Here is a 14,096-nt window from a genome sequence, read left to right on the forward strand (position 1 = left end):
CATGCAGTAAATGATAAGTCAAATTGATTAATGGACTTGTCATAGTTCACATAACATACGTTTTGTTAGCATATATAAAACAATAATTACCCGAAATAATGTATATATAATGTACAAAAACTACTCATGTGTTTCGCTTAAAAATGTGTTTCAAAATGTAAAAAAAAAAGATTTTTCACTATATTATAGCAAGATAAAGAAAGTATACACTCAACTCCTTGTAGTAACCTAATGAAACAGTACAAGAAGACATGTCTTGATCCTAGGCTTTATTGAACAAGAATGAAAAAACAGTTCACTATAATACAGTATACACAGGCACACACACAAGCTGACCTGGACACCAAGACATTTTGACAACATAAGCACAGATTAGTTCACAAAACACAACAAGAACATACATACACAACACCCCTCCCCCCTCCACGAAAAAAAAAGTTTTAATAACTTTGACTATTTCATGCGCGCATACTGTGAAGTATGGAATGCAGCCTGGTGTTGTGTAATATTAGTGATTTAACAATAATTAAATAACAGACTTAGATACCAAAGGTAACGGACACAAAAATATCTCTTGTTCTGTGCATGAAAAATACGCTCGACACAAACAAACATACAAAACTTAGATATGTATAATTATCTTTAAAGAATAATATAATGAACGTAAATAATGTGATCAAAACATTTCGCGCCAAATCGTCCCATGCGTCAAAACGGCTGCGCCAAAACGACCTTCGCGCAAAAACGGCAGTGCCAAAACCGCTACGCCAAAACGTCCTACTTCGCTAATTTTACCCCCCCCCTTTTTTTTTTCCCACACCTTAGCTACGCCACTGATCTAGTGGGTTACAGCTGCCCTTCTAGAACTGAACTTATAGATTTATGCAGTATTTATTTATTCTATATGTTAATTCAAAGACCAGGCAGCCATAATATGTTTAGTAGTATTGTTTATGAAACAGTAAATCTATTTTTTGATAATTGTGTTTAATATTACTAAATATACCTGACTTACTTGTTTATCTTTGCAGGTCCACCAAAGTGTCCAGATAAACTAACAGTAGAAGAGCTAGGTCAAAATACGTTGAGACTGACCTGGTCACCAATAGCTTATAAAATATCTAAACAATATTTTTTAATTTTTAAAGCTGATCGACTTGGTGACGTCCACGTGGCCACAGTCTCGGACGAGAAACTTTTTTTATTGTCGTACAATTTGACTGGACTATCACCTAACACAAAGTATAGTTTTTATCTCCAAGTGAAAGCTGGACAGTTTGAGACTCCGTGTAAACATGTGATAACAAGTGTATTAATAAAAGGTAATTCAAAGTGATCAGTTATAAGGTGTGTTAATAAATAGTTGTAAAATGAGTTACAAGTTTTGGATATTCCTTCAGACTTGGAGATCATAACTTCCTAGTCCAAACCTGCTGCAGAACGACGGGGGGATAGGAGCGGGCTAGGTTTGAACCCGGGACCATCGGCAAGTCCGAACGACAGTCCAGCGTGCAAACCGCATGACCATGCAGTCGCAGGTTACCCAGTAGTCTTGTTTATGATTATGATCTTCTTGAGTTAAAAGTTTTTGTTTTATTCTTGGTAAGTTTGTTTTTGTTTACGTTCCCTTAGAAAAAAAAAGATAATTCTAATAAGAAACAGACTAGTTGATATTGTTGGTGGCTCAAATTTTAGTAGGTATGGAAAAACTAATCACTGGACTAAATATACATGTAAAGTAAGGAAATAGAATAGTGACATACATAAAGGCAGGTAAACTATATGGTATAAGCTAAGGGGACGTGTTCTTTTGTTTGTGTTAATCTTAGGATATTATAGTGACCTGGGCATTGCACTGTTTCCTCTTTCATTGGATTAAAATGTGTAATTGATTATCCACATTTTTTTCTAGCGTACTTCATCTTCACCTATTTCTTAGTCTCTCCATTCTTCCCTTCGCGCTCTTTGTCTCCACTTCTTTTTCCTGGTACTGTTCCCTGTAGGAAGCTCTTAGCTTGATGTCAAACTACAATTGTATGTATAGGCATGTTTTTATTTATGATAAAAATCACATAAAATATTAATCCCTTGTACTATTATTTCGAATAACAGAGTAGCGTTTACTGACAAACAATATTACTGATAAATGAATCATAATGACCAAAATACCGCGGAGCGATGACCAACAATCTACGACCCCAGTATCTATATTTATTTTACTTTCGCAGTCTTCCATCAGGCTTGTCTTGACAGTGACATAATTCTTGACCTTTTCTTCTAACCTTCGGTTTCTGCCTCTCCCCCCCCCCCCCACCGCCCACTTGTTTACCACAACATTTTAAGGATCTGGTCATAGACACTAACTAAACATTTTTACCCACATTACTGAACCGTCTCTTTCTAGCTAATAGTCAAACTGTGTCTTAGAGTGTGACAGATGGAAGTTGTGTGCTTAAGTTACGGTTCTTCGGGCCCAGAACTTATTACAAAGCTTACATCTTCTTCTTATCTTATATAATACAGACGTTACTTCAAAAAAGAAGATGATTACCTACTACGCGTCCTTTGCATATTAACCAATGACTTAAATTCTGCCAAGTCACTGGTTTTCCTGGCTATCCCAGGCAACCCATTCCATGCTCTAATAGCACTAGGGAAGAAGGAGTATATAAACTCACTCCATCTGTCTGTCTGACTGTCTGTCTGTCTGTCTGGTACAATTTTCGAAACACGTTATTTCTACCACACCAAATCTCGGATCAGGTTAAAACTTTACACAATTATTTCTTGTATCTAACAAAACATGAATCAATCAAAAAAATTGATGTGCTAATTATTGGTAGTTAATAATTTTGCCTGGTATCAAAAAGGGAAATAAATGCTACTTATTAAGAGATGTAGCTGTATATACGCAGTTATTTCCTTTTAAAGTTTAGTACAAGTTATTTCTACCATTCTCGGATCAATCTCAATTTTGCATAATTACTCATAGTAAATGATAACACATAAATAAAAAAAAATACATAAACAATAATAATCAGATAGGTAATTAACCTAAATCCTACTTCGTGCTCTGGCAGCGTTTTTAAACAAAATATATAAAAATAAGTTTTCAAGATTTTGTTTTCTTTTGTTTTCAATTAAGAACATGTTTATATACATTTCGCAACTGCGTGATACTTCGAACAGTTGCCTATTGTACTTTTATTGTGCTTAAAAGTGAAAACATTGTCGAAAATTGAAAACCAAAAATGAAACCAGTTCAGAAAATGTAAGTAATAACACATTTATTTAATTTATTTAGTCCAGTTGGATATATTGACATAGAAAGATATGGATACTTTTTATAATAAAATAATAAATAGATTTAACATTTGTTGCTTGTTCTTATAAGTTTGATTTTTTGTTTTGTGACATACATTCACTGTGTACAGAGCAGGGCCACTTTAGAAATCAATTACTGATATATCAGGAGTGGCCTACCTTTTGGTTTAGGGCGCCAATTTTGTTCATTTTGAATTCAGATGCGACACTTGTGAATAGGCCTAATGTAGAAGGGGATTAAAGAACAAATAACTTTACTTAGTATGTCTGTCTTTGTTACAATTTTTAGTTTTCATTTATAAAATTAATTTATAATTATATCTGACAGACATAACTATGAGCTAATTCTCTTAGTACTGTAAAATGTTAACATGGCAACGGTCACTAAAATTAATCATTCATATGCATTTAGGACTCAGGAAAGCTCATCAAATTCCAATTTTAGTTATAATGTTTTTTTAGATAAGTTCCATGTGTAAGGAATCTTCTGAATATTTTGCTCAGGAAACGAAAATTTTCATGCAGTCTTCCTTGTCAGAAAAATCATTCAAACGACTCTTCAATGTATTTTGTAGAATTGACTTGACCTTCAATACTTTTGTTCTTTTCAATGTAAGAATCGTCTTAAATATTTATTTTCAATGAAAGTTAATCAATTTTAACATCGTTTTGAGTCAGTGATATGTTTGACAAATCTAGAAATCAACATGTCCTTGCTCCTCGCCATGCAGTTTTAGATTTAGGTCATTGAGATGTCTAGTATCATCCTCTAAAAGTGCGTTATTTAACATTCATTTTTTAGCAGACGGAAGACCTCTTTTCCTCGTACAGCTTATCTTTCTCTTCTTGATAATCATGTGAGATATTTTTCAGTTTCCTAAATCTTCTGAGACCTTTACCTCTAGAAAGTTAGAGCACCTCGCAGTAAAAGTATCTTGCAAATCACAATTTTCTATGAATTCTTTTTTCTTTGATCCTTTTATCCTACTTTTATTCAAACAGTTCACAACTGGTATAGAGATATTATGCTGCAAGTTCAAAAGGGTTATTTTTTTTGGGGGGGCGTGAAGGAATACATATTCTCGACTTTCATTTTTTTCGGGGTGAAATGTGTCACTTGTACTTGTGCAATGAGCCATTTTTGGCGCATGCGCCATCGGTTGGCCACCCCTGTGATATATGAATCAACAGAGATCAGGCCTTGATTTAGAGCATATATTTTTTATTATTTTTTTACCTTTATTATATATCTTATTGCTAATTATTTACAATTATCATATAACTGCAAATTATAGAACATATCTTGTTGATGATTATAATGTTATCATTTGACAAAATTATAAACTAAATATAATCCATTTTGAGCTATTACTTAATTTTTTTGTGTTACTATAGGCTTAGAATAATATTTGTTACATTAGCAAATTAAAAGATTGTTAATGTGTTGTTGTTTTTTATTATAATAATTATAAAAATTTATATTATTTTATTTTTTGTCTCAGAAAAATATCATCGATTCAAAGTCATCAACAAGAATCAAGATGAGAACCTGATTTCTCATGGCAAATAAATGAATTAGACAAAAACATGATTGAGTTTCAATGAATATGGTCATACAATTTTTCTATTAGGTCATAGTGTTATATAATACCATATTATGTATAACTATTGGGCACCATTATCTATGATGTACAATTATTACAAGCGGACTGAATCTATAGACTTTATCAAAGCCAATAAAATTGAAATATGACAATTGATGACTGCTACTCAATGAGCAGCATTTCTGATTAAAACCTAACTGATACACTAATCAATATACTTATCAATATACATATCAATACACATATCAATACACATATCAATACACATATCAATACACATATCAATACACATATCAATACACATATCAATACATATATCAATACACATATCAATACACATATCAATACACATATCAATACACATATCAATACACATATCAATACACATATCAATATACTTATCAATATACATATCAATACACATATCAATACACATATCAATACACATATCAATATACATATCATTCACATATCAATACACATATCAATACACATATCAATACACATATCAATACACATATCAATACACATATCAATACACATATCAATATACATATCAATACACATATCAATACACATATCAATACACATATCAATACACATATCAATATACAGTGGATGCTCAGTATTTTTGGTACAACTGCACTTCAAATATTCAAATATTTTTATGGACATGATCTTTGTATATCTCACTAGCCTAGTATTATTTATTGCTGTAGATTATGTACCTGGGTAGTACTGATCAATAACGGATAATATTGTACTTTGTATGCTTTTTTTGCTATATTGTTATAATTTTATATTTAAAAAAAAGAATGTTATAAATTATCTGTGTTGTCTTAAAAGATATTTGAAAAAAAAATTACGAAATGTTTATAATTTGAAAACAATAGCAGACTGTACGATTTAAAGCTAATATTACCAAAAGCTCACAACTCTTTTGACAAAATTGTATTATTTTTTAAACGAAGTATTTTCTTTTCCTCTAAACCTCGATGTGTTCAAGCGAAGTCGCTGAAAACATTTACAACAATGTCCTAGAAAGCCAAGCTCATCAGGGCGCTTAAGCTTTAAAACCGGAACGGAAGTCTGGGTCATCAGTCATGTTAAAAGAAAAGGTTTTTATAGCAACTGGAAAACGTCAAGCAAGCACCTTACCTCTTGGAAAAACGTTGGTCACGTGGGACGATAACAAGGAGGATATAAATGTCTATACAAATGTAAGAACTTAGTTTTACAGCTAAAGATTTATTATAGTGGTTCTCAAATAGTTAAGCGACACTTAGCTTCTAAAATTTCACAATTGACCACAGTTTCTTTTATCGTACGTATTTTTAAAGTAAATTCTCCATACAAATCTTACGGGAAAACATGATTGAGTTTCAATGACTATCGTCATACAATAATTTAATACATAATTTAATACATAATATTTACATCGTTAAATATTACTATTGATTTAAAAAATGTTACAACCTGAGTTTATAAAAAAAACAAAATAAAAAAAAAGGAATATTAATGATATGAAATTGGAGTGTATTGTTAGAAAACTATTGAAAATTGGAGATAAATGTCATTTTATGTTATTTCTATCTTGTAAAAAGATTGTTAAAGACTCTGTTAAATACAGTAAAAAAAAAATCTAAACAGACAAGAGAAAACATTAGCAAAATTTGCAAAAAGACAATAACTCCTTTATGCAACTCATTAAGCGAATGTTATTCTCATCAAAATGTATTAATGTTAAATTTAAAATAAAAATGTTTACCCCGCCTCCTTACCCCGCCTGCCCCCTAGATCTAGTACACCTTTAAATACTCCAATGATAGGTATTAAAATTAAACCTTGCCTTAAAAGACAATGCGCACAGTGTCCCTGAAAATAATTTATCAAACTCTTAAATCAATAAAGCTTACATTCAGAAATATCCGAACGCGGTACTCCGATGTAGAATGTAGACTAGATTTAGTCACTAGCTAAATTTACATTTATTTAATTTTTACATTGAATAGTTATAAGATTAAACTAGAGTTTCCCCATTTAGCAAACGAGCAAGTAATTCTTTTTTTTAGCGATATACATCAACTGTTAAATTTCTAGGCAAATTGTTAGAGCCATTTTTGACTTGAATAGGACGTAATCATCTTCTTTTTTGAAGTAACGTCTGTATCAAATAAGATAAGATAAGATAATTGTAAAAGAAGTTGTACTTGTTTTTATGTTTCTTTTTGCTTCAATAAAAACAGAGTTCTCGCCCTGTACAGTTGAGTACAATGTATTGAATAAAGAGAATCATTTCTGTATTGCCACTCTTTACAATACATAGATTTGTAACATAGACATTCCTTCGACTCTAGTAATCATCTTTCCTTTGCGTTCCTCATGGAACACAGAGCCTCAATAAAAACAAGCTACTCTCCTAGTTACCTTGCTAGTTTTTTAACGGCTTCCCAGCTCTTTCCTTTCCTCTCGACTTCATCTAGTACACTGTTTCGCCATGTTCTTTTTGGTCTTCCTCTACGTCTTATACACAATTTCAAATATCTGATTGTATCATTTTTAATTACAGACGCCGGAGGACACGCCAAAACAAGACCAAGATAATTAAAATGATAAAGAAAATAAATACAAGTCTTCCAATGAAGGTGAAATGTCAAACAAAGAACTGCAAATACAAAAGCTAAACCCAAAGAAGGCTCTCCAACAATTAGTCCTAAAGGTCTGGTCTACGTCAGTGTAGAAAATAAACTGAAGCAGTCAAACCCCAAAATTTGTGGAGAAAAGACCCAAAGTTAGAGACAAGTTGGGCAAGACACAGACAAAAGATGAAAACAAGACAGAGATATGTCAAGAAGTAAAACCATCTTATGTCTTTAGGCGCTCAGTAAACACAACTTTGTTTGTGTCGGGTATCGAAACTCGCGCCTCTTTGATAGTAAGCCAAGCCAACTTCAAGCGTACTTAGCCTCTCGACCACTATATAGTTTGTGTATGTATGTTAACTGTGACTGTGTTGTTAAGAAGGTATAGACAATTTCGATGACTTAAGACATGAGGAACTTGTACTAGAAGCAGTTGATGAGTGTTATACCTGTGTAGACGTAAGCTTATGATGTACCACATCTCTAAGGGCTGATTTCAAATGTCTGAGTTCATTCTTGAAGTGCTGTTTATCGGCTATCTAATAAAGTATACATTTTTGTGGCTTATTGTTGATTACTACAAAACAGACAAACATAATTATTTTACAACTACTCATTTATATAAGTATGAGATATATTTGGTAGTATTTTCAGAGAAACTGGAAATGTAAATCTTTATGGCCATATTACAAGGTCCTCAGGGCTTGCAAAGACCTTCCTTCAGGGAACAGTACCAGACAAAGAAAGCGATGGAAAGACAACACAAAGGAATGGACGGGCCTGTCAGTGACGGATTTGCTGTCCAAAATAAGATAGGAATGGAGATAGATGGTCAGCAGATCTTGTGTGGTGCCGCAATGGTCCAATAGACTAAGGCAGTGATGCCCAAAATACGGCCTGCGGGTGAAATCCGGCCCGCTACATGATTCCATCTAGCCCCCCAAACCGTCACAAGTCTAGAAAATAAAATTCCCTCCATCCAAAAAAATAAGATTAAAAAATGTATCTTTACCAACGTTAGGCCCTCAGTTTTTCTCTGATAGATTGATACCATTAGCATGTGTATGTTTATTAAAAGAAACTACAAGTGGACTCTCTTTGAATGTAGAATGTAACAGAAAAGGTGAACATATCTTTAATTATTATTTTTTTGTGTAAAATATGATAAAAATCCAAATATTTGAATATTTAAGAAACTGGCTGTTGAAAAAAAGTAAACATATAAACGGTATTAAAAAAAATGTGACGCCACTATTGCTCACTGGCGGATCAAGGGGTGGGACGGTAGGGGCGATCGCCCCCCCCCCCCCACACCCGGCCGACCCCTTCCGCCCAAAGACGGGCAGACGAATTTTAGTAAAGAGATCACACAATATGAAAACGAATTTATTAGTTATTTTAATAATATATACTAAATATTTATATTTAAACCATTTTTTAGATTATTTCACCCCCCCCCCCCCAAAATCTTGTATGTTGACCGATTTGGTGGGGTGGGGAGGTGGCAATGGAATCAATCCCCCCCCCATTAACTTTTGAGTGGAGGGGGGCGGACAATTTATTTGTAGAAATCACATCTTGTTATCAGAATCAATTAAATATCTATATAATTAAAAGTTGTTATTGATATTTTAACCGATCTTTATATTATGTCGTTCCCCTTGTGAGCCGATTGGGGAGGGGGGGTTGGGCGAATACATCTACTGCCCTTCCCACCTAAACCCTTTGAGTTGGGGGACGGTTCTACTTTTACTAAGAAATCTTATTTTATAAACGAAATTAATTGAATTATTATATAATTTTTATACTACGTCGCTACCCTTCTGGTATCTTGGCCTATTGAGTGAGGTGGGGGGGGGGGCGATTGCATCTATTACCCTCCCCACTCTAGCCCACTGAGTGAGGGTGGGCCCTTTTTTATGGAGAAATAATAGTATGCGAACAAATTTAGTTGAATATCTATATAATATTAGCTACATATTGATATTTGAACCCATTTGTATATTATGTCACACACACACTCTGATCTCAAATTTTAGCATTAGTATATTTAAAATGAAAAAGGGTTGTACCAGGTGAGAGGGACGATACATGCAATTGCCTTCCGCCCATTGGAGAAACCAATATTTTTTTTCCTTTTTGTATTTTAGTTAAGAAATTACAAAATTAAAAATAAAAACTGTCACTAATATATCGAGTCACTCTGACCCCTTTTTCTTTAATGCCAAATGCAAGCATTAGCAGACATTATAAAAAGGAGCGAGGATTGACGTTTTCACTCTACCGCCGCTCCCCTTTCCAGACGAAGACATGACGTTTTAAAACAGAATAGTCAAATATGGCGACAGAGTTTATGTAATTGCACACGATTACACAATTATTTTAAAAAGACTTTATTTTGGAAAATTTTGAATTCTTACGAAACTTTTAGTATAAGAGTAACAATTGAGATGAGTTCAGAACCCAAATATTATATTCCTAGTCACCTACTAACCTGCTTGAATACTAAAAATGCAAAACAAAACAAAAAAAACAAACAAAAAACAATTACAGTAGAATCTTATTGGTCCACTTAATTTCTCCTGCGACTTCCGAAAATTTGTGTTTAGAGCTTTGAATTATAGTTCTGTAACAAAACAAAGTTACAAACATGTCTATTGAACAAAATGTATCACTTACAAAGGAGCTTTTTTTTAAAAATAATATTTTATAAAATGCAAGAAAAGTAATAATTTTTTCCACACATTGAAAAAAAGGTGCCTGTATATATATATATATATATAGTTGTTACGTATTTCTGAATCTTCTGGCTAGAAGTATTAGTTGGCACACAAATAAAAACACAGCAAAGAACTTGACGACTAAACTTTCAGTTTCATATAACTTTAATGACTATTTACTCTAACATTACTGTAACATGTAGCGTAGATGACTGTACAATATCTGTCAGTTTACAGTTAGCTATACTTCGTTGCACTGCATCTCTTCACTTCGTTGCAATTCCTCTCTTCTCAACTTGCATCGAGCCGTATTCCACAGAAAAGACCAACGACACACTTCCCAGTGTCGCTCCAGGTCTCCCAAAGCTGAACCAAGTCGTACTCAAGTCTACCACATCAGAGCCGCACACGTCTTACATCGACTGTATCGACTGTAACGGCTCAAGTCCACTGTAGTTCGCTGTATAGACTTTAACGACAGTAGTCCACTCCAGTTAACTCTACCCTAGTTAACTTACATCGAGTCGTACACATTTCTCTTCCACAGAGCCGCACACGGCTTACATCGTCTGTATCGACTGTAACGGCTCAATCACGACTCCATACGACTGACTTTCACATTAACTCTCTGGCTTATATAGAGTCCCTAATCGCTTGTCCAAAGTTGCACAAACACGGCTAGTATCCTCTGAAATAACACGTGAGGAAACGTCACATCCTGTCTCTATTTATACACGTAGATTCCAGAAAACACTCGATGCAGTGTCATCAAGTCGGGGTCACACGTAGTGACCTTTATCTGTCACTGTTCATTAGTAACTGTCCCCCTACTTAGATCTGTTCGTCCCCTGGAACAACACGTGTGGACACGTCACATCCTGTCTTTGTTTGCACATGTAGATTCCAGGGAACACTAGTTGCTGTGTCATCTCGCCGGGGTCATACGTTGACCTCTACCTATCACTGTTCATTTGTAACAATATATATATATATATATAGATGCTGTACGCGCGTTTATACACAGGGCTAGGGTGTAGGATTTACTAGGCATTAGGATTAGTGTTTGGAAAAAAATCGCCCCCCTCATCTTCATAGTTCTGGATCCGCTAGTGCTCTTGCTTTGAGCCGCGAATACACCTAGAAGTTGTAAGGTCTATGGAAATATATACCAAAAAAAGAGACCAGAAAATGACTCGGTGGTAAAATGGCTTCAATGGTAATTGATATTCTCATTTTAAGTAGAGACGTGAAGTCATTTTCCGACACGTAAAAACAAAAATCAACTTCAAATATCCCATTAAGAGAGCCACAGGTTTCTAATAAAATTGTCTGAGGTAAATTTCAATTCGTTTTTTTTTCTTTTTGGACCTTATCATCATGTGACGCGCGACACGAGTGTCGGAAACGAGAATGGCCCGCCGGTCGAATTAGGTTGGGCATCACTGGATTAAACGAGAGGTGAACACAAAAGAAAGAACGCTCTTAACTACACAACTAACGGTCGAATTACGTCAGGGTCTTTTTTGAGGTACCAGCCAAATGTCACTTGGACCTGCTGAAATTATTTAATATTAAAATGTCACCTAAAAAAAAACAATATCAAACAAAAAAAATCAGCCACTAAATATAAAACTATAAATCAAATAAGAACATAAAACTAAAATGCTATTTAACCTTGGTTAGGCCAATAATAGAATATACATCCTCCGTTTGGGACTCAAGAAAAAATTAAGAAACTGGAACAGACACAAAATAGAGCAGTGTGATTCATATCAAACGAACATTCACATTTGACTAGAGTAACACCTTTATTAAAATCACTAAATTTAAAAAGCCTTCAGGACAGAGGACTCAAAAGTAAATTATACATAAAACACTGAACCATAATCTTCAAATACAAAAACAAAATTTAATAAAATACTCAGAAAGACACAAAGATAAAGGAACATTCCTTGTCCCATATGCTAGGACAAATTTGTACAAATACTCCTTCTTCCCTAGTGCTATTAGAGCATGGAATGGGTTGCCTGAGCTAGCCAGGAAAACCAGTGACTTGGCAGAATTTAGGTCATTGGTTAATATGCATGACTAAATGCATGACGCAAAGGACGTAATCATCTTCTTTTTTGAAGTAACGTCTGTATTTAAAAAGATAAGAAACTAGGCAGCCTCAAAGGGCCCCCTTATAGTGGGGGTCTAGCATAGGACTAACAAAATAAAATGTATAGAATAAAAACAACAGCGAAACTTGGTTCAAATATCAAACATGGCAAAGTTCCATTGCTCTGATTAACTTGTTTAGGTGTACCTGTTAGACCCCTCTGCTCAAGAAAACATTAAGTAACTTGGACAGACATGGAGCAGTGAGATTCATAACAAACGAATATTCACATTTGCCTAGAGTAACACCTTTAATAAAATCACTAAATTTAGAAAGCCTTCAGTATATAACATTCCAAAGTAAAGCAGCAATTATGCATAAAGCGCTAAACCATCTTCAAATACAACAACAAAACCTACTCAGAAAGACACAAACATAAAGGCATATTCCTCCCTTGATTTCCCCAGAGTAACACCTTTAGAAAAATCACTCAATTTAGAAAGCCCTCAGGATATAACATTCCAAAGTAAAGCAGCAATTATACATAAAACACTAAACCATTTTCAAATACAAAAAAAACAAAACAACTCAGATAGACACAAAGATAAAGGCATACGCCTCACGCGATCTGCTGGTCACAAAAAAATAGTTATATGTTCATATACATATGACACAACGCATGAGGCGTATGACGTAATAAACTTCTTTTTGAAGTAACGTCTGTATTTTATAAGATAAGACTTTTTTGCTGAAAATGTCGAGACGTTATTTCACGTCGGGTGCATCATGTCGGGTGCATCATGTCGGGTGCATCATGTCGGCTGCATCATGTCGGGTGCATCATGTCGGGTGCATCATGTCGGGTGCATCATGCATCATGTCGGGTGCATCATGTCGGCTGCATCATGTCGGGTGCATCATGTCGGCTGCATCATGTCGGGTGCATCATGTCGGGTGCATCATGCATCATGTCGGGTGCATCATGTCGGGTGCATCATGTCGGCTGCATCATGTCGGGTGCATCATGTCGGGTGCATCATGCATCATGTCGGGTGCATCATGTCGGCTGCATCATGTCGGGTGCATCATGTCGGCTGCATCATGTCGGGTGCATCATGTCGGGTGCATCATGTCGGGTGCATCATGTCGGGTGCATCATGTCGGCTGCATCATGTCGGGTGCATCATGTCGGGTGCATCATGTCGGGTGCATCATGTCGGGTGCATCATGTTGGGTGCATCATGTCGGGTGCATCATGTCGGGTGCATCATGTCGTGTGCATCATGTCGGCTGCATCAAAAACAAACAAAAAGCGGTATGGCTCTAGAAGAATCGATTAATTTGCAGGACATGGTCTTGCACACGTTCACAGGAGATGCTGGTCCAAGCGATGCAGACAGATACAGAAATGTTTTATTAAATAAATTGCGTGATAGTATTTTTTTTTTGCTGTTTATTTTAAGTTGGGGCCAGCAAATTCACTTCGCCTCAGATTACTTAATGCCTGCCTTGTTCAGGCCAACACCCAAAAAACAGAACAGCTTAACAGAAGTACGCATGTTTGATTTTATCCCTCCTGCGAATTGTGCGCTGACAAAGTTATTTACTCAAAATGGTTGAGATAATTTTACGCCATTTCCTTTTTAATTGGGCTAACCACAAGTTGAATACAGTGTTAGCATACCCCAAGTGTTATCTAGTTCAG

At 34.9% G+C, this 14,096-nt stretch overlaps 1 protein-coding gene across 1 annotated transcript in view; it reads left to right on the top strand.

Annotated features, from left to right (window-relative positions):
* LOC106052491 (uncharacterized) overlaps positions 1 to 14,096 on the top strand; it is a 53,576-nt gene that overhangs the window by 14,221 nt on the left and 25,259 nt on the right. The window contains exon 9 of the mRNA XM_056010293.1: positions 1,032 to 1,322. Within this exon, the coding sequence (XP_055866268.1) occupies positions 1,032 to 1,322 (291 nt within the window). The remainder of the gene's footprint in view (positions 1 to 1,031; positions 1,323 to 14,096) is intronic.

The sequence above is a fragment of the Biomphalaria glabrata genome, chromosome 14 (assembly GCF_947242115.1).
Source record: "Biomphalaria glabrata chromosome 14, xgBioGlab47.1, whole genome shotgun sequence".
Lineage (NCBI taxonomy): Eukaryota > Metazoa > Mollusca > Gastropoda > Planorbidae > Biomphalaria > Biomphalaria glabrata.